Below are 20,380 nucleotides of genomic sequence, written 5' to 3' on the forward strand. Positions count from 1 at the left end.
TTTGAAAAATCTGTTTCTTCTCTCCCTTTTCTCTCTCCCCTGCTCTGATACCTCCTCCTACCCTGTCCACTCGGAGGCTTAGCCTAAGGGAAAATTACCCGTTCTCCTTTCCCTCTCGTCTCTCCCCTCCGCCTACGTGGCCAATACTGTTACCAGCTGGTCGCAATGAGTCCTCAGCGATCTGCTCCAAGGATCTGGGTGATGAGCTGTCTGGGTCGGAGGCCAGATGAGTGAGAGACAGACCTCCGGGGTGGGTAGGGCCAGGAGCCAGAGTGCAGACAAACAGGGCCAGGAGCTCGGGCACCAGGTGAGAGGCCAGGAGCAGAAGCAGGAGCCAGAGTGGGCTGCAGGCAGGAGCTGATCAAGATGGTTTTCTAAAAGGCATCTTGGAGATACGTGGCTTAAAAATTTTTTTTTCTAGGCTAAAAAATTTGAGAAGTTCTCATCCAATCTAGTGGTCGCCATCTGTAACAGTTAAAATTTAGGACTATGGGGAGACTGAGGCAGGTAGAAATTAGTTTCTTTCTGCAAGGAGTATTATATTTTTTAGAGGTTTATTAAGGATTAAGGATTAAGGATTAAAGAATATACAAGTAAGAAACATGTGCCTAGGCCAGAGGCCTAGAAAAAATAACCTCATGTCGTGGAAGAGACACCTCTGCTCCGAAACGAAAATCCAAAAGAGACCCAAAAACCTTTGCCACCAGCTTAAATCCTTCCTCGATCTCGGCCCACTTCAGAATTCCCATGAGATTACAAAGCATTTTGGGGAAGTGGAGCAAGGGTTTGTGGGGATTGTAGTCCTGTATTCGAGTCTATTTTTTTTACAGTTCCAAGGTAGAACAGAAAAGGCTAAGCAATGGGGGTTAAGTGACTTGCCTAGGGTCACACAGCCAGGAAATGTCTAAGATCTTATTTGAATCCAGGAACTGGCCCTCAATCCACTGAGTAACCTTGCTACCCTCTTGTGGTGTAGATTTTGGGACATAACTAATGTGAGAATCTATTTCTCTTGGATTAGTATATTTATTATAATTTGTTACATATTTATAACAAATTATATATAATATTATTGTTATGTTACATGTTATATTGTGCTCTATATAAAAAAGTAAAAATAAATGGTAACTAGAGAAAATCTAATTTTAAAAAATTTCAGGAGTGCAAGGAATGATCTTTTCTGAAATATCTTCTTTGTCTCCTCCATGATGGATTAATAGAACACTAGAGTCTTCTTCAATCATAATTAGAACTAAAGCTTAACACACAACTGAAGGAAGCAATTCATTGACTTATACCTTTGTTATAACATACATTATATGTGTTTTCCTAACTAGTGAATAAATTTAGATGGGAGCATGCTAGTTTGCAGAGCTGCCCACTAATTAAATGATGGAAAACAACTTCATCCCACTTACTAATTCTGCCTTGGCATGCCTCTCTTGTCACTGTACTGAGAAAATTATAAATCAGTCAGTCAGTCAACAAGCAATTAATTGCTTACTATGAACCAGACATTGTGTTAAGCCTTAGGGATACAGAGAAAGGCAAAATCATGAACCCTATTCTCAAAGAGCTCACATTTCGATAAGAGAGACTCCATGTAAACAACCATTTATATACAAAATATATACAGCATAAACTGAAGATAATCTCAGAGGGAAGGCAAGAAGCCGTTAAATTCTCAGGCATAGCCAAGATACACAAACTGCAAAATAGTTCAATTTATTCAAGATTAAGTCAGAACTGAGGATTTTTTAACCTTTGAAGGAGGCAGGGAAGGTGCCTTAAAGTGGAGAAAAAGGGGCACTAAACATCTTAGGACCCTGACATGAGGGATAGTGGAAAGAGCTCACTTATGCAAATCACCTGGTGCTATTCAGTCCAACAAAGCATTTATTAAATGCTTTCTGTGTTTTAGGTCCTGGGGATATAATGAAAACAAAATAATCCTCCCCTTTCAGGAATTTGCATTTTATTAAGGAAAGGGGAATATGACATGTACACAGCTAAGCATATACATCATAACTCGAGAAATGAAGGAGCATCAGCAACCAAGAGGATCAGAAAGAAGTTCCTATAAACTTGCCATAAAGAATAAATAAGATGAACCTCAGAGTTAAAAAATGGTCAAAGAATATGAAGAGGCAATTCTCAGATGGAGAAATTAAAACTCTCTTCAGTTAATCTTATGGGGAAAATGCTCTAAAACATTAATGATTAGAGAATGCAAATTAAGACAATGCTGAGGTACCACCTCATATCCATCAGACAGGCTAACATGGCAAAAAAAGGAAAATGATAAATGTTGGAGGCAATGTGGAAAAATCAGGACATGAATACACTATTGGTGGAACTGTAAATACATACAACCATTTTAGAGAGCAATTTGGAACCATGCCCAAAGAGCCATCAAACTCTGCATACCCTTTAACAGCAACACCAGTACTAGGTCTCTATCCCAAAGAGACTAAAGATAGGGGAAAAGAAGCTACCTATGCAAAAAAATATTTGTAGCAGCTCTTTTTGTGGTTTCAAAGAACTTGGAAAGTGAAGGGATCTCCATCAATTGGGGAATGGCTGAACAAGCTGTATTGTATGATATGATTGTAATGGAATATTATTTTTCAATAAGAGATGACAGACAAGATGATCACAAAAAATCTGGAAAGACATATATGAAATGATGCAAAGTAAAGTGAACAGAACCAGGAGAATGCTGTATACAGTAATAGCAATAATGAATGATGATCAACTCTGAATAACTTAACTATTTTCAACAAGGCAAAGATCTAGGATAAGTCCAAGCAAGAGATTGATGACAGAAGGATATCCACTGCCATATAAAATTATATATATATATATATATATATATATATATATACACACACACACACATATATACACACATATATACACACACATAAAGAGAGAGATCAAATGCAAAACTGAAACATACCAGTCTTCATTTCTTTTGTGCATTTTTCTTTAGTGTAAGCAATATGTGCCTTTTCACAACATGATAAACGTGGAAATACATATTGTATAATATGCAGCCTATAGCATATTACTTGCCTCCTTGGGGAGGGAGAAGAAAAGAGAGAGAAAAAGTACGTGGATTGAAAAAATCACAAAACAAATATTTTTACATTTTGCACTGACATATAAAAATTAAAAAACAAAAAAAATTAAAAGATAGAGCTTAAATTAAAAAAAAAAGATGAGTCTCAGAAGTTAGCTAGGAATTCTTAGAAGTAGAAGTGACAAGAGAGAACATCCCAGGCACAAGATGGAAAGCTGAGTTCCAGTATCAGCAAGTAGAGTACAGTGTGTATGAAGGGTGGGTAGGAGAAAATTAGCCTGAAAAGAAGAAATATTTTCTAGAGTTAAAGTACATGGGAAAAATTAAAGGAGTTTTCAAAAGACCTAAGAGTTATTAACAAAACATGAAAAGTTGCCCCAAATCAAATAAATGAGAGAACAAATAAACAATAAGGTAGAGCTCTAGCCTTGGAATCAAGAAGAACTAAGTTCAAATCAAACCTTAGACACTTACTAGCTGTGAGACTCTGAGCAAGGCAATTTACCCCTGTCTGCCTCAGTTTCCTCATCTATAAAATGGAGATAATAATAGCATCTATCTCATAAGGATAAAATGAGTGGTTAATTGTAAAGTGCCTTAAAGTATTATATAAGTTCTAGTTATTATTATTAATAACCAAAATCCAGTGTCCACCACCTTTGCCCTGCAACACCATCAGATGAGCACTACAATTCAAATACCATCTACTTCTATGTATACTGTGGCTAGCAGACTCCCAGAAGCACCTGTTACTCCCCCCCCCCCATCCTCATATTACTTCATCAGAAGCTATGTAGGAGCAGAATATCTTCAAATATCACCTCCCATTTTCTCTTTTCCATACTCTTCAAACCTATCCTGTCCATGTTGCCCTCCAATACTACCCATCCACTTCCATCATGCTCTCTATAATTCCCTTTTCATAATGAACAAACTTCTCTTTTTGGACCTTTCCTCCTCATCCTCTTCTCATAGACTTGCTCTTAGAGACTTAATTTTCCTGAAACGACACTTTGTAGCACTGATAGGAAGAACTCTTACGTGGTTCTCCTCCTAACTTTGTGTTCATCTTTGCTCTCCTCTCCTGGACCCCTTCCTTTCCTCTCTTTCCCTCCTCTTCTCTCTCTCGCTTAACTTTTTTTCCTCTCTTTTTCTTTTTTTCCTATCCTTAAAAACTCACCAGGTTCTACCACTTGAATTATCACCTCTATGCATTTGATATATAAATATATACATCCAACTCCAGTTTCTCCCTAAGCCTCAATCTTACATCACCAATTGCCTATTGAACATTCCTGAACTCTTTCAAACATTTAAAACAGAATGCATTATCATTTCTCCAAAACCTACCCATCCAATTATAATATAACTAGGAGTTTTCATTTTGAGGTTTCCTTCTGCTTATACATCACCCTCTTGTTCTAAAAGATCAGAGCAGGATTTAAATTTCAGTCTTCCCTATTCTGTGTTAATAGTTGTGAAACTATAGGCACAAAATTTTAGGACATTTAATCATACAGGAAAAGTCTAAAAAATTAAATCATTGTCAGAAAGTAAAACTTCAGGAGTTTCTAATAATTATATAATAATAATAATCTAATAATATATAAAATAAACATTCTAATAACATCTAATAAGACATTACATTTTGTGCCACAACTTCTCCAGAAGCTCACTTGCCATTTGGAGAAATATTCGAACACTACCCTTATGAAAACCTTATTCTAAGTTAATGTCTTAGTTGTAAGCAAGAACTTACTGGTAATATTTACCATCCAGCTGGGGGTGAGGGAAGGGCAAATGTCGGTTTGACACACTTTTCAGTTTAATATGCATGATTAATATTTTCTCTGTTGTTTTCTTAAGTTTAGACAATTATAATAATAAAATGAGCCCTGATTTATAGCTTTTTTCTGATCTTCAAAGTATATTCACACTAAATATTTCATATTTGACTTTCATGAACTAGTTTGACTATGCTACTAAGTGAAATAGAATTCAGTAGCATGTATCCTCAGGATCTTTCTTCTAGCTGAGCTTCAGTTTTATTTAAAGAAACAACAAGGACTGATAGAAAATACATAGGCTAGGAATAAGAAAATTTGATTTCAGTATTGGCTTTGCCATTAATTAGTTAAAGTGATTTGAGTCAAGTCTCTCAATTTTCCTGTCTCAGTTTCCTCATTTGTAAAAACAAACATTTTCATTCTTAAATCACACAATTGTGGGCAAGATAAAATGTTGAAAAAGTACTTTTCATCAAGGTTAATGAGAATGTAAAAGAAAAATGACGGTAAAATATTATAGTTAGACTTTCTTACACTTTATAGGAATGGAACTAGTGTTTCATAATATATTTTCATTGTCATTTTCCTCCTTTTCCATTGTAGTAGAAACAAAAAGGACAAGGGGTCATATACTTTCCATTTCAATCACTCATTTTATAATAGGCTGAGACTGCATATTTGCATAAATTAAGGGTTGCTATTACCTTAATTATTATGGTAATTCCAATAAAGTTCTAGTGTAAAATGGGAAAATTATGCAATTTTTAATTTAGAAAAATATGAGAAATTTCCCATCAGGCAATACTATTCTTCCCCCCCTCCCCATGTTTTAGAATACACTCTATTTTTTAAGACCTTGGATTTTGTGTATAATAAAACATAACCAAGAACTAAAATGGCTTAAATGAAAAGATTTTGATAATTATTCATCATTAGCATATTGACAACTGTTTTAGTTATTCTTTTGCTCACTTCCCTCATGGTGGACAGTCTTTTCCTGAATCCTTGCAGTGCTGATAATAATTAAGTTGTTCAGAGTTGAGTTTCATATATTATTATTGTTGCTGTGTACAATGTTTCCCACATTCTGCTCACTTTACTTCGAATCACTTTGTATAAGTCTTCTTGTCTTATGGCAAAATAGTATTCCATTACAATTATATACCACAACTTACTGATAGACATCCCTACACTTTCCAGTTCATTGCCACCACAAAAAGAGTTGCTATAAATATTTTTGTACATGTAGGTGCATGTCCCATATTTTTAATCTTTTTGGGATATGAACTTAATAGGAGTATTGCTTTTAAGTTTAAACTATATTAACAACATTTTCTCCATCAATTTCTCTAATACACTCCATCACAAAACAATAAATCAAACCCTAATCTGTAGCATTTGCCAATTTCACAGTGTAAATGTTCACACTGAAAATTTAACAATTTCATAAGACAATATAAGCCAACTCCAAGACATTTTTGCACCCTTAACAAGTGTTCACAAGGAGTAAAGATTGGGTCTGAGACTAGCTCTTATTGTATTGATACAGCGTCACTGCCATTGATATTCACTGCAAAGGACAAATATGTAATGCAATGGATGGAGCACCAGGCCTGGAGTTGAGAGGGACTGGGTTCAAATATGGCTTCACATAAGTTTCTAGCTGTGTGAGCCTGGGTAAACCCTGATGACCTAGCCTTTGCCACTCTTCTCTCTTAGAATTGATTCTAAGGCAGAAGATTATGGTTTAAAAAAATAAAAGAATCACTGTAGAAGATGAAAATACTGTCCTTCAAATTACATCAAAGTTTTCTTTTTTAGTCTATAAAACCTGTATTGGAAAATATGTTTTGAGATCAAGAAATGAAAGAGGGCCAGTGGCATATAGCTATTCCCACTCCCCAAGGAATGATGATGCAGTTTCACAGTTAGAAAAGAAATGCTGTCCTGTAATGGTCATAGGAAGAATAGCTGAATTGATGATTGGTTACTCCATGCCAAAGCAGCCACTTTTTGGCACTACAAAAACAACTGGGCTAGATAATGGATTCTCAGGATATGTTTGTGTTGTATGTATGTAGTTGTTGTTGTTTTTTGGTATTGTATTTTGAGATTTTAGCACAATGCCTGGAACATAGTAGGTGCTCAATATACATTTAATGTACTGAATTATAATCCAGAGGTAGATAGATAAATATCCCTTGAGTTTCACAAATTTTATTTTAAAAAACAGATGTGGATAGCAAATCACCCTCAAATATCTAGAAAGCATAATATCTGTAAATATGTGACACTATAAGTAGAGATAAATAATAATTCATAGGACACAGTATCTAAGAAGAAAACCAACAATAAACCCATGCCCTCCCTGATGTGGAAGTGTATTGCATGTAATTGATAAAATATCTTTATAATAAATAATGTATATATGTTCATTTAAAAAAATAAGACCCATGACCTAATAATCTACCCACAAATAAAATGTGGGCAATAAAATAAACTAGAAACTCTAATGCAGGGAACCAAAGTCAGCCACAAATTTTCCTGGAATTTGATGGAATGTGACATACAACTAGAATATAGAAAATAAATACTTGCCTTATTAACAAAGAAGATAGATAAATGGGGCAGTGAAAGAACATTTTATTTTAGGAAGATATGATCATGCCAGAAAATAATGTAGAGCTTTTAACTGAGATTCAGCAAAGAAAGAAACAAAACCCATTATTCTGACAATATATACTACAGGCCACCTGTGGGAGGATAAAAAAAAATGAAGAATTTGGGGAACACGCAGAATTTAGGCATGATTTAACAGTGATGAAGAATTTCAGTTCTCCCAAAAGATGATAATTAAATTTTAGTATGTCAATGATAATTTATTTATTTAAAGGGTGAAGAAAGCAGTCCTGATCTGAATTTGATTCTGATTAGGAACAAGGATCAGTTGTTGATGCAGAAATAAAATAGAATTTGTGACAAAAAAAAAGAGGGAAGTAGGAGCCTATTCCCAAAATCCAAAATCCCAAAACACTAAATTAAGGGTAAATAGTGTTATCAACCAGTAAAGGATGTTTTAAGATATTTTCACTTTCATAAATGAACAATTTGTTGCCTGAAAAGAGTTTGAAAAGAATTTTGGTTTAATGGAAATTACTAAATCTTTAGCTGCTAGTTTCTGGTTGGCTGAATAAAGGTTAGAGTTCTAGTCATTGTCCTTTGATATTACCTAATAATTAAGAATCCTTGACTGACTGGCCAACTGTGTGGTACAACACTCCACTCAATTTCTGAAATAAGGGCTCCAGCCCAGAGGCATCACAAGGCAGTAAAGTGACCTGGCAGGGTTTGAATATTGTACCTCTTGAATGTGAACATCCACCAGTCTTCTGCTTTGTGGTCTTCTCTGTAATAAATGCAAACTCACTTAACACCAAATGACTATGTGCCATAGAGAGTAGAGTTCTCGAGCATTAAAATGCATGCATTTTAAAATTATAAAAAGAAATATTCTTTATAAAAAGAAATATTACAACATATTCCTTGTCATGCTTCATTGCAATTTGTGCTTTAGGCAAATAGCTGCCTTGCCTACTCCTAGACCTGGCACTGCACTAATGAATCATATCAACTGATGCCATCTGATTCCTCCAAGATACAATTTATTCATACAACATTTTTTTATAACCTTCTGGCATTTTAGTCTTATCAAATGGAGTTGTGGCCATTAGTATGCAAGTAGTCCAACCAAAAGGAAAAGAAAAACAAAACAGAAGAAAAAATAAGAAAAAAAAGAATCAGTGATATAAAAGGTCTCAAGAATGATTTTTTAAAAAATAGTCTCATGAGAATTTAGGATAATGTTCAATCTCCAGGTTCTCAGACTTTGCCTGAGAATTCATATCATTGGTCTCAATTTGATATTTTTCTTCGACAATTCTTTTGTCTTTGTCAGATAATCTCACAAAAGACTACATGTTCAAATTATACTATTTAATAGGAAGTGAGACTTTTTAACAAGAAAGAGAAGCTATTTAGAAAAGTAGCTCAGCACTGAAAGTAGTCCCATTTTTTTCTTCATCTAATGTCAAACCCTTATTCTGACTATGCATTTATTATAGTATAATTTGCATCCATGTCCTATCTTCCTTACTAGATTATAAACTTCTTTTTGGGAAGAAACTATGTGCTATTTATTTTTGCATCATCAACCACTAACATAGGTAGAACCTAGTAAATGTGTGTCATGGACATAAATAAATAAATGAATATTTTGAAGATGAGTAGACAAAAATATCATACTTCAAGACTTAGAACCTCAGTGACTTGAAGCGTACTTATTCCATTCAAGTGTTGCATTCCCCAAAAAGTTTAAAAGATTCTACTTTCAAACTATAGTAATATTGAAATTAGACCAATAATTAAAATGTTCCTTATTTGTAACAATATACACAACTGAGATTTCAAAAAAAGAAAAATAAATCAAACATTTTGAAATAAATACAGCTGTTTCACAGTTTACATTCTGACTTTTAGTTAAGAATTAAAATGACTTCTAATTTTTCCCTTCTTTAGTGCATAATATATTTCTTTTTAAAATACTACAGTATATATTATATATTTTAAATTTTTCTGGGATATTAGCAAGACAATCATTTTCATTTTCAGAAATTGCTTTTATTTCCTCTTGTCTATTTTATAATAAAAATGAGCACTTAAAATATCAGCTTACAATTTCTTGGGAATAGTTAATGCAGTTATGCTTCTAAGATTAAAAGCCAATGGCAAAAATAAATGCTAGACTACTGGGTAAACATTCAGGTCATCTTATCTTTTTAAAGCCTTTTCTGTCTGTCTTATAATCAATATTAAGTATCTGTTCCAAGGCAGAATGGTAAGGGTGAGGCAATGGGGGTTAAGTGACTTGCCCAGAGTCACACAGCTAGGAAGCATCTAAGGTCAGATTTGAACCCAGGATCTCCTATCTCCAAGGCGGGTACTCTATCCACTGAGCTGCCCTACAGGTCATCTCATATTAATCAGTCTTTATCTAAGAGAAAATTACATTTCTGCTCTGCATTACAACAAAACATAATCTTATAGAATAGCATCAAAGAGTTGGACTATTTCTGAAAGGTTTCATAGAATCTCATGATGTCAGACCACAGAGGACTTCTAGGGAAGGAGGCAGAAGCATCCTGTCAGGTCCCTAAAGGTCCACGTGGATCTTGTCAGCTAATTGCAACTTTCTCATCTTCCTTTTCCCTTGCATACAACCCCTTCCTCTAATCTTCCAGTACAAGCAGTAAGTTATTAAAGTATAGGTTTAGGGGGCATCTAGGTTACTCAGAATATAGGAAATCATGGGTTCAAATCTAGCTTCAGACACTTTCTACCTGTGTGACACTTAACCCCAGTTGCCTAGCCTTTACCAATCTTTTGTCTTGGAAATATTTAGTATTGATTCTAAGACAGAAGGGAAGAGTTTAAAAAATACTATAGGTTGGATTAGCAGGTTGCCAGGGTCCCTTAAATATTCAAATTCCAATAATTTGGTGAATGAAGGCAAATAATTCTAGTGGTTCTTCCACAGTATTGTTTCCTCTCATTGGAACAAGAACTTCTTGAGAACAGGGACCATTTGCTATTGGATATCCAGTGGCTGGCACGGGGTCTGGTACACAGTAACCACTTAATAAATGCCTGTTAATTAACTATCTAGAAATTCTGCTCACCAAACTCTCCTCCTTCTTGTGGTTCCAGAACCTACCAGGTAATAGTTTTGTTTGGAATCAATATTAATTCTTTTGGGAAGAACTAGATTATGGTTGCCAGATAGAATAACCTAAATTTGAGCTTATCAGTCTCTACCATGGAAAGTTTTGGAATTAAATAAAGAACAAGGGATGGCAAAAAATGACAAATTTGATGAATTCAGAAAACATGGGGGAAATGGTATGAATTATTAAAAATCAAAGAAAGCAGAACCCCCAAAACATGCAAATAATGACTACAAAAATGAAAATGACACAAAAAAGCAACCAATAAAAACTAAGTAAAAAAGACCAATTCATGTTATGTGCCTCCTTCTCCCCAATGGAATGCAGCCTCCTTTTATCCATGTCTCCTCTCACAAAATGCAGAGACTATTTCATTTTTAGATCTATATCCTCAGCATTAAATATAATGTGCAATACTTAGTAGGGATATACAAATACTTGTCAGATGCTGAAAGAATATTCTTTTTAATTAGAAAATTGAGGCACATACCAAAATCATTGAAAAAACAGGATTAGAATAGCTGTGTGACTGTGAGCAAGCCACTTAACCCCAACTGCCTTTCCCTTACTGCTCTTCTGCCTTTGAACCCATGCTTAATATTAATTCCAAGATAGAAAGTAAGGATTTTTTTTTAAAAAAAGAAGACTGAGATAAGGAGGATGTAAGTGAAAATAACACAAAACGACAACTGAACTGAGGGTAAATGGAATGCCCAATCCTATCCATGTTTTGCATCCCACTGCCCTAATGGAATGCAGCCTCTTTGAGAGCAGGGTCCTCAGTTTTTTCATCTGTAAATGAGAATGTTAATATTGATGCTTCTTATCCCCAGTGTTATTATAAAGCTCCATATGAAAATATAGGTTAAGTGTTGGGTAGACCAGAAAGTACTAACAAATGGGCAGGATCATCTGATATTCAGTATATATACATCACACCTAAAGCCCTAATATTCTAGCATTTTCTAGGCAAGTAACTGACGAAACATAAGTTGGTATCAAGTAAGACTAATTCTTCCTTGTGTATTTCAACCCAGCTCCATTCCAATACCCCAATTTTTCTCCCCTTCCTCCTATTATAGCTGAGCTTTCGAACAACACCTTTATATTGATGGAGCTGTCTCCAAACCAGTCCTGTATCCTTTGCCACAATAGCATTCCCCAGAAGTTCTACGCATCCCACATTCCATCTTTACCAAAACACTAATCCTTTGTCATAGGGAATGGAACAAGAATTGCCACAGGACCCCACACACCTAGGAAAAGATACATTCAGAGATACACACTGGTATACCAGCTGGTGAGCACTCAAGGAAAGAGAAACAATGACTAAACACAGTAGGAAGACAGGAATACCCTGGCCATGTCTTCAAGGCTCACTTAGGTCTTATTTCTACTCTATTCCAGATTGCCCAAAAGTCACAAAGATATGTCAATGAAATAAAATCTACTGTCCTAGAAATTATTCTCTTCTTCTATAAATATCAAGGTAACAGAGTAATGGAGTGAAAGAAACACCAAATCTGGAACCAGACTAATGCTGATCATAAAAGTGTTAAGAATTTTTTCCCTTTAAAGATTTTTTTCTTTTTCCCCTTGTTAGGATCAAGTCATAATTTAAGCTTCTTACATGGACCTAGAGAACAATGGTTCACATCAATAAGGGAAGTGACTTCTTCCTTTATTTATTCCCATGAAGCAGTTAGTTGTTTCCAGTGTCTCCTTAAACTCCTGTCTTTGACATGTTGTCATCTCTAGTGCCAACCAATCCTTCCACGCAGCTCTGAGCCTGTCCTACAGATGTCATTGCCCCATGCCCATCATTCTCTGCTCAGGGTTCTTCCTTTTGCCCTCTTCTTAATGTGCTGGTTAGTGCCAATAGTCATTCTAATTATAATCTGTGCCACAATGACCCAAACTATATTTTGGATATTGTGTTAGGAGGGTTTGCTAAATCCATACTTAGAAACTTATATTTTAAAGTCTAATCTGCCCAAAGATTCTTCATGGACACTAGTGGTCATCTCCTTTACCCAGGTCAGCTTGTCTTCCAAACCTTCTGAGAGCTCTCTGCCTTCTTATTTAACTGCTCTCTTGGATTCTTAAGCTGGGATATCCTTGAGGGTCTGTTGATAGAAACTCCTTGAATATAGGTGAGAAAAAAAATCTTTATTTTCACTAATGAAGATTACAACTTCCATCAATTGGGATTTTTTAAATTCTAAAACAGGGTCCATAGGCTTCCCTAAACTGCCAAAGGGGCCAGGACACACAAAAAAGTTAAGAACTCCCAATCTAGGGAGGAACACACTAATTCACTGCTAAGCTGCACATTTTACAATTTCTGACGGTTAACAATTAAACAGGGCTCATGACCATCAGGTTTCCCCATCCCTCATTAGAAACATAAGCCTTGAGTGGTAGCAGCATTCCTTAGGACATGGCTTAGAACACAGAATCTAATTAGAAATGTCAATCAATTCTGGTTTAAGTAAAATTCTGTGCAAGTGATTATCAGAGGAATACTGATGAAAAAACCTGCAAATTTTTAGATTAATAATCATTCCCTCTAAAAGATATTTCAGACTTTCCCCAGTCTCTTCAGTGCCTAAAGTCTACCCTGAATAGCCCTTACCCTTTGAAGATAACTACTTTTCTTGCTTTTCATGGTGTGATACAAATCAGCATCAAACATGACCTCCTTCAACTTCCCTCCTCTTCCCTTCAAATTTGCTCTGTCTTAATGCATTCTTCTGTGTCTGTCTGTCCATCTCTCTCTCTCTCTCTCTCTCTCTCTCTCTCTCTCTCTCTCTCTCTCTCTCTCTCTCTCTGTCTCTCTCTAAAAGAGTCATCTTTCAGTTTTAACAAAACTAACCCCTATTTAATTGTTCTGATTCCTTTCTCTGGAAATGTGTTCTTTCAATTGCCCCCTCTCTTTCTATCTCTCTGTCTCTTGGTATCTCTATTTCCATCAGTTTGTCTCTTCCTCTATCTTCCTCTATCTCCATATCTCTATCTCCCTATTTTTCTGTTTCTCCATCATTCTTTTGTCAACAGCTAATATTCGCTCTTCAGTTCTTTAAAATTTGTCCTCTGTTTTTACCACTCTGCTTGAACTATTCTCTCATGTATTATAGATAACTTCCTGATTCCTTCAATTTTCATCCTCCTCACCAGGATTAGACACCATTGACTAAGACCTTCTTTTTGAAACTCTCTTGGGCTTCCATAGCATAGCAATAACATTCTTTTCTTATTCTCTCCCTATACTTTTGTCCATTCCTTCTCCATTCAAAACTTCTCTAGCCAAAAGACATTGTATACCATGAATGAATGGATCAATCAGTGATAAAGCAATTAATAAATACTTTGCATTTGCCAAGCACTATACTAAGAGGTGAAGGTACAAATAAAAGCAAGCAAAATAGTACCTATCCTCAAAGAGTTTATATTCTAATGGAGGAAGACAATACAAAAAAAAATAGGTCTGGAAAGTGTTGTACACATGATATGGAAGCTTCAGGAAGTACCATGAAGGTATGGTTCCTGGTCAAAAAAAGAGAGGCAGGGAGGCATCCAAAGCTCATGCAGGGACCCAAGTTTTTGAGGAAGGGAGATGAGAAAAATGGCCCAAGTTCTGACATCATGGTACCATTTAGACATGGCATATACCTTAGGTATTTTGTATATACATGGGCCCTAGGGGTCATAGGATCGTAGAACTGGAGCTAAAGGGGACCTTGGACATTACTAGTGCAACCCCCTCATTTTACAGATGAGGCATCTGAGGTCCTAGGAAACTAACTTGTCAGAAGTCCTCCAGGTAGTACTGAGCAGCAAAGCTGGGATTTCAAAGCAAGCACCAAAGTCTGTACTGCTGTCTGAGATCATATCTGTTGGAAGGCCCTCAGTTTGTCTAGTCTAGTCTTCTTTGATGTGAAGAGAAGACCAAAAAAATTTACACCAATTTTTGAAATCACAGGGGTGTCAACCCCCTAAACTCCATAATGTGGAAGGGACATCTGTAATTTCCAAGAGTCCTCTAATCCATTGCAGGTCAAGGATCTCTAAAGAAAGAATGCACCCCTTATCTTTCTGACTTAGCTATTGCATTTGACTTAATCTCTCTGGCCCAATTTATTTGACCTAAACTTCATGAATTCACCCACGTTAATTCAAAGTGATAGGTGGGAACAGCTGCAAGCATTCTAAACTGACCTGTCTAGGAGGCAGAGTCAAAGGTTTTTCCTACTTCTCCAGCAAAAGTGCCTCCAGCTTATTCTAACCAGGATATGACCTGTAAGTTATTCCTGCCTGTGTGTGTTGGAGTGTATTGTTAAGTTATGAAATAAGTCCATCCCTTTTATTGACCTGAGATTTCTTTTGACATTCCCCCTCTGCCTGCACTCTACTGCCAAAGCAATGAATGAGCTCTGTCCCTGGCATTGGAAGAAATCAAAATGGGAGACCAGAATCATTAAAAATGGATGGTGATTACATCTGAGTGTTCTCCAAGGTGTCTGGAGTCTTCTGGCAATGCTTGGTTCCAATTCCTATGACAGGACCAGTATTTGATACTTGTCTTTGATAGTTTGATGTCTTTGATAAAGACAGAATGTGGGGTGAACAGACTTTCAGCTAATGGACACAAGACTTCTGCTCCTACTATAATGGTGTTGTTTGAAAGCTGATCTATAACAGAAGGGAGGGAGAAATGGGGATATTGGAATGGTATTGGGTTGAAGATGTCTGGTGAAGAGTTGACCTCCCTTACTTGATGTCAATTTAAATATTGTCAGGGCTACTTGCCTAGAAAATGCTAGAGTGTTAGGGCTTCATGGACTTCATGTACATGCTGAATACCAAACAATCATGTCCATTTGTAAGTACTTTTAGGGTCTACCAGCACTTGACCTATCTTATCTCATCTGAGCTTTATAACAACACTGAGAGGTAAGAAACACCAATACTATTATTATCCCTGTTTTACAGATGAGAAAGCTGAGGTGCAGAAACTGGAGCTGCTCTCAAAGAGGCTGCATTAGTTTGGGGATGAATAACATGAACAGGATTGATCATTACATTTAATTTGAATTCTATTGCCTTTTAGTATTTTTTCATTTACATATTTCTTACCCCAATCCTTTTTTTTTTTGCAATGATTTTGGTATGTGCCTCAATTTCTGATTACAAAGAGCATTGTTTCATCAGTCAACAAATATTTGTTAATGGATGACTACTTTGCATCAGGCACTCTGGTTAATACTGAAAATATAGATATAAAAATGAAGCAATCTTTGTACTTTGTGGAGGGGGATATACAGAGACAGAGAGGGGATGTGACTAAAAATAATCAAATAAAATATGTTAAAAATAAAAAGTTATGGGGAGCACTAGAAACTAAGACTATCAGGGTCTACCTCACAACAGCAGTAACATTTGAATTGAATCTTCAAAATAGCTAGGGAAAAAACAGTGAGAAAGGAATGCATCCTTGCCACAACCTCTCTAAAGACATGGAGAGGGGAAATGGAGTAACATGTAGACCAGTTTGGATAAAATATCTGTTGTTTGTAGGAGCATGGCAGGTAGTGAGGATGGAAAAGAAGGCTGTGAAAGGAATTGTGAAAAAAGAAGCTTTTTTACGTTAAAAGGCCATCCTAGGGCCTCTTCCACCTCCTTCTTATAGAAGTGAACCACCCAGAACCTATGAGTGTATAACACATAAATAATGAGCTAAAAGGTCAGCCAGAGCATTTGTTATAATAATTTATAAACTTAGTAGTTTTTCAGTCATATTCAACTCTTAATGGTCCTATTTGGGGTTTTCTGGGCAACGATCCTATCTCTTTTTCCAATTCACTTTACAGATAAGGAAACCAAGGCAAATAGGGTTAAGTGACTTGCATAGGGTCACTCAGTTGTTAAGAGTATGAAAAGCCAGATTTTAATTGAGGAAGATAAGTCCTGCAGTCTTTCCACTGTGCTTCCTAGTTGCCCTTATAAAGATGAAATGTAAATAAAAACCATAAGGGAATGTGAACTATTAATATGGTTAAAAGCTAAAACACAAACATTTGAGAGCTTGAAGTAAAAATATAAATGTGCAGAAAATTAAGTGAAACCTCCCCACCTCTGAAACACAGTGTACCATGAGACGCAAAATCACAGACCTTTCATGCTTTTGGCTACAGTTGACATTCCCTATGCTATTGACCTGAATTTTCAACTCCAATGGTCAAATCTCCATCAGTTCAATGTTAGTCACCTGCTTAGTAAAGAGATCAAACCCTTTGGGAGTTTCTGCTTTCAACTTGATTTTCTTTAGTGCTCTAGCTGACTGTTTCTGGAGTCATGCTTCCTATAACTCTAATCTGTCAGCTTCCATCTGAATCTCCAACCTAAAGTCAAGGGACAAATCCACTATTTGAATCATTTGTTGGTGTATTTCCAAGTCATTCCACCAATCCCTCTCACCTTCAAACTATATGTCAAGACCTCTATTGACTAACCTAATTTCAAGTAATTTTCAAATTCATTTTGCTCTGCATATAACAAAAATTCTAGTATTGCCAAATTTTCAAAGAAAGAATAAACTAACTTTATTCTCTTTAATAAACAAGAGGCATATTAATTCTTATTATATTAATTATAATGTATGTTATTATAATATATTTATATTAAGGAGGCACAGTGGAAATGGCACTGGTTCTGAAGTTACATGATATGGATTCAAATTTAGCCTTGGATACTTCCCATGTGACTTAGGGCAAGTTACCTCCCTGTCATCATACATAAAGCCACTTATTACCTGCATGCCCTTGTGTAAACTTTGACCTTCATGAACCTCAGTTTCTGCAACTCTAAAATAAGAAAGATCCCAATAAATCAAAAATATATCTGGGAAAGGAATGAAGGTTAGCCAGCCTAGGACCCTTCCCCAATATGGAAGCCTTGGGAGGAACTCATCAATGAATGAAGGCAGCCAACGTGGCAGAGGGATCTTTGAGGGTGAGACCATAACTGAGGCATGGATTGAAGTCTAGAGAAGCTTCAACTCATTTTTAGGGGAAAATATCATGTATGTCATTGATGTGTCTGTTATTGGTTCTTAAAATCTGATATTCATTTCAACTCAGCAATTCTTTACTGAATGTTTATTATAAGGGCACTATGACAGCTTGAAAAGAGCACGTCTCTGAAAATGATACGTTCTTGTCTGATGGTTTTGTGAATTTCTTAGAGATTTCCTGAAGGAGATGAAAGGATTTAAATAAGGGCAATTCTGATGTACATTAAAAAAATACCTTCTCTCTCCTTTGTAGGTGGTAAAAATGATGATTATCGTTGTGGTAACATTCGCTATCTGCTGGCTGCCCTATCATATATACTTCATCATTACTGGAATATACCAGCACTTGAATCGATGGAAATATATTCAGCAAGTCTACCTGGCTAGCTTTTGGCTGGCCATGAGTTCTACCATGTACAATCCAATTATCTACTGCTGTCTCAATAAGAGGTAATGATGAAATGAACAAATGTATGGCTATAATTTCTTTATACATTTTCTGTGCAAATACACTGAGGTCTTCTTCAATTGTCATGTAAATTTCCAATGGGGGGGGGGAGAGTTTATAGATGCCATTGAAATTTCTTACCATTTTGGCATTAGGTAGAGAGACATTGTTTTAAGAATCTCATTTTAATCAGTCAAACTAACATTTATTAAGCACCTGCCTACCTTTTTTTCTTTCTTTTTTATTGTCATGCAAAACACACTTCCATATTGGTCCTTGTTGCAAGAGAAAACCCATACATAAGCAAACCCCAGAATAAAAACAAAGATACATTGATGTGAAAGATGATTCCACAGTTCTTTCTCTGGAAACTGCCTACCTGATGCAAAGCATTGGGGTTACAAAAAGAAAAATGAAAATAGTCTCTGCCCTCATGGTGCTTGTAGTCTAGAAGAGAGAGATAGCATGCTCATATAGACTATATGTAATATAAAAGAATGTGTGTATATGTTAGACACAAATTGACTTTCTCCCTTTAAAAGTTCTGAATCATCCAGTTTTCACAGAAATCACATTCTTTCAGAAGTCTATAATTTAGTCTTCTGGAGAAATTTGGTCAGTCTAAGGACTGTGGTTCAAATTTTTAAGAGCCAAATGAATAATTTTAAGCACAAAATGATATCCAGCACCAAGTAGAGGAGTAATAGCAGATTTTTTTTCTTTAGCTTTACTCATTCGTTTTCACCACAGTAGCTCTCTTAACTCTATATAGGGGAAATTTATTTTTTGTTTAAATTAAGAATGTTAGAGTGAAATTACAGACAAATTTGAATGTGTCTCAAAATAGTTTCCATTGGCACCATTATCTACAATTTTTCCTTCTTTGGCAATTCTAGACATATTTCTTATCCATGGACTTCTTATTTAAATGTCGCCAGCCCAATAAATCTCACAATTAAAGAATCTTTAAGTTTAGTTATATCACTTTCACTTCTAAAATAACCTTACCACAGAATATTCATTGATAAGTATAATTACTGACTTGGAGTTGGATAGTTTCAACACAAAACCAAAACAGAAGACCACTTTAGGTGCTTGGTGATTCTTTCCTTTTTTTGACATAAAATATCAAATCTGGAAGACCAAAACTTGATTAACATATAATTGAGAAATATTTAATAAAATAAAATACAATAGAACATTGATAATATTAGTGTGTGCTTTTATAAATCAATATGTGGTCTCACATGAATAATTATATAGAGTTTAGTGCTCACCCTTTCTATTTGAGTTTGGCACCACTTGCCTAAAAGGTTCAGAGGGTCATTATAGACCCAATCTCAGACAACCAGTAGGTATCAGAAGAGAGACTGAGAACAAACTCTCCTGGCTTTAGAGTTTGGTTTTCCATCAAATACAAAAAGCTTCAAACAATAAAAATAATCAATTAGAGCAGAAGGAGACTCACTCACAGAATGGCCCCGCATATGTACTTCTGCATTTGAATCTCACTTCTAACCATATCTTCTTTTTGCATTCAAATAAACCATCTTCTTTATAGTAAGCTGTTTACATATTTTAAAATAAACTGAGAAGAAAATATTAATGAACTTTTAAAAGATTTTTCCTTACAAGTACTAAAGCCTGTTTGATTACTTTGTATGAAATTTTAATTTTCTCAAAAGCTAACCAAATCTAAAACAAAAGCAGTACATCGTCTAAAAAGAAAAAAATATATATTTTTGTTTGTTTTTGAAATAACAACAAAGAAATATACTTTGAGTAGATTTTCTTATTAAATCTTGGAATCTGATCCTTGAAACAAGAAGTCACTTAAGTTATCCCCCTTTATCTGAGCTACTGCAGACAAATCCCTAGACTAGCAGACTCCCAACTTTTTTGATCATGCCTCTTTCAGGAATAATATTAAATTACCATTTAACCATATTTCCTTCATTTTGGGTCTGAACAGAAATACTTGCCATTTTCTATGAATCTAAAAGTGTTTCTCCCTCCCATCCTATCACATTTAAACATCTTCCCAAGGTAAAAAAAAATCAAAAGCTTTTTTTAAATTTTTATAATTATTCACATCATTTTTCTCCAAACTCTCAAAATTGCTCTCTCAAGTTTGAATAAGGACCTTTGGATTAACTTTGGAATAAGGACCTTGCTGATTCTATGTAGAGGGAACATTTTATCTTGTAATTC

At 35.4% G+C, this 20,380-nt stretch overlaps 1 protein-coding gene across 1 annotated transcript in view; it reads left to right on the plus strand.

The window, feature by feature from the left end:
* The window catches only part of TACR3 (tachykinin receptor 3), a 113,053-nt gene that overhangs the window by 80,851 nt on the left and 11,822 nt on the right, over window positions 1–20,380 (plus strand). The window contains exon 4 of the mRNA XM_001368063.4: window positions 17,975–18,171. Within this exon, the coding sequence (XP_001368100.3) occupies window positions 17,975–18,171 (197 nt within the window). The remainder of the gene's footprint in view (window positions 1–17,974; window positions 18,172–20,380) is intronic.

This window comes from Monodelphis domestica, chromosome 6, assembly GCF_027887165.1.
Source record: "Monodelphis domestica isolate mMonDom1 chromosome 6, mMonDom1.pri, whole genome shotgun sequence".
NCBI lineage: Eukaryota > Metazoa > Chordata > Mammalia > Didelphimorphia > Didelphidae > Monodelphis > Monodelphis domestica.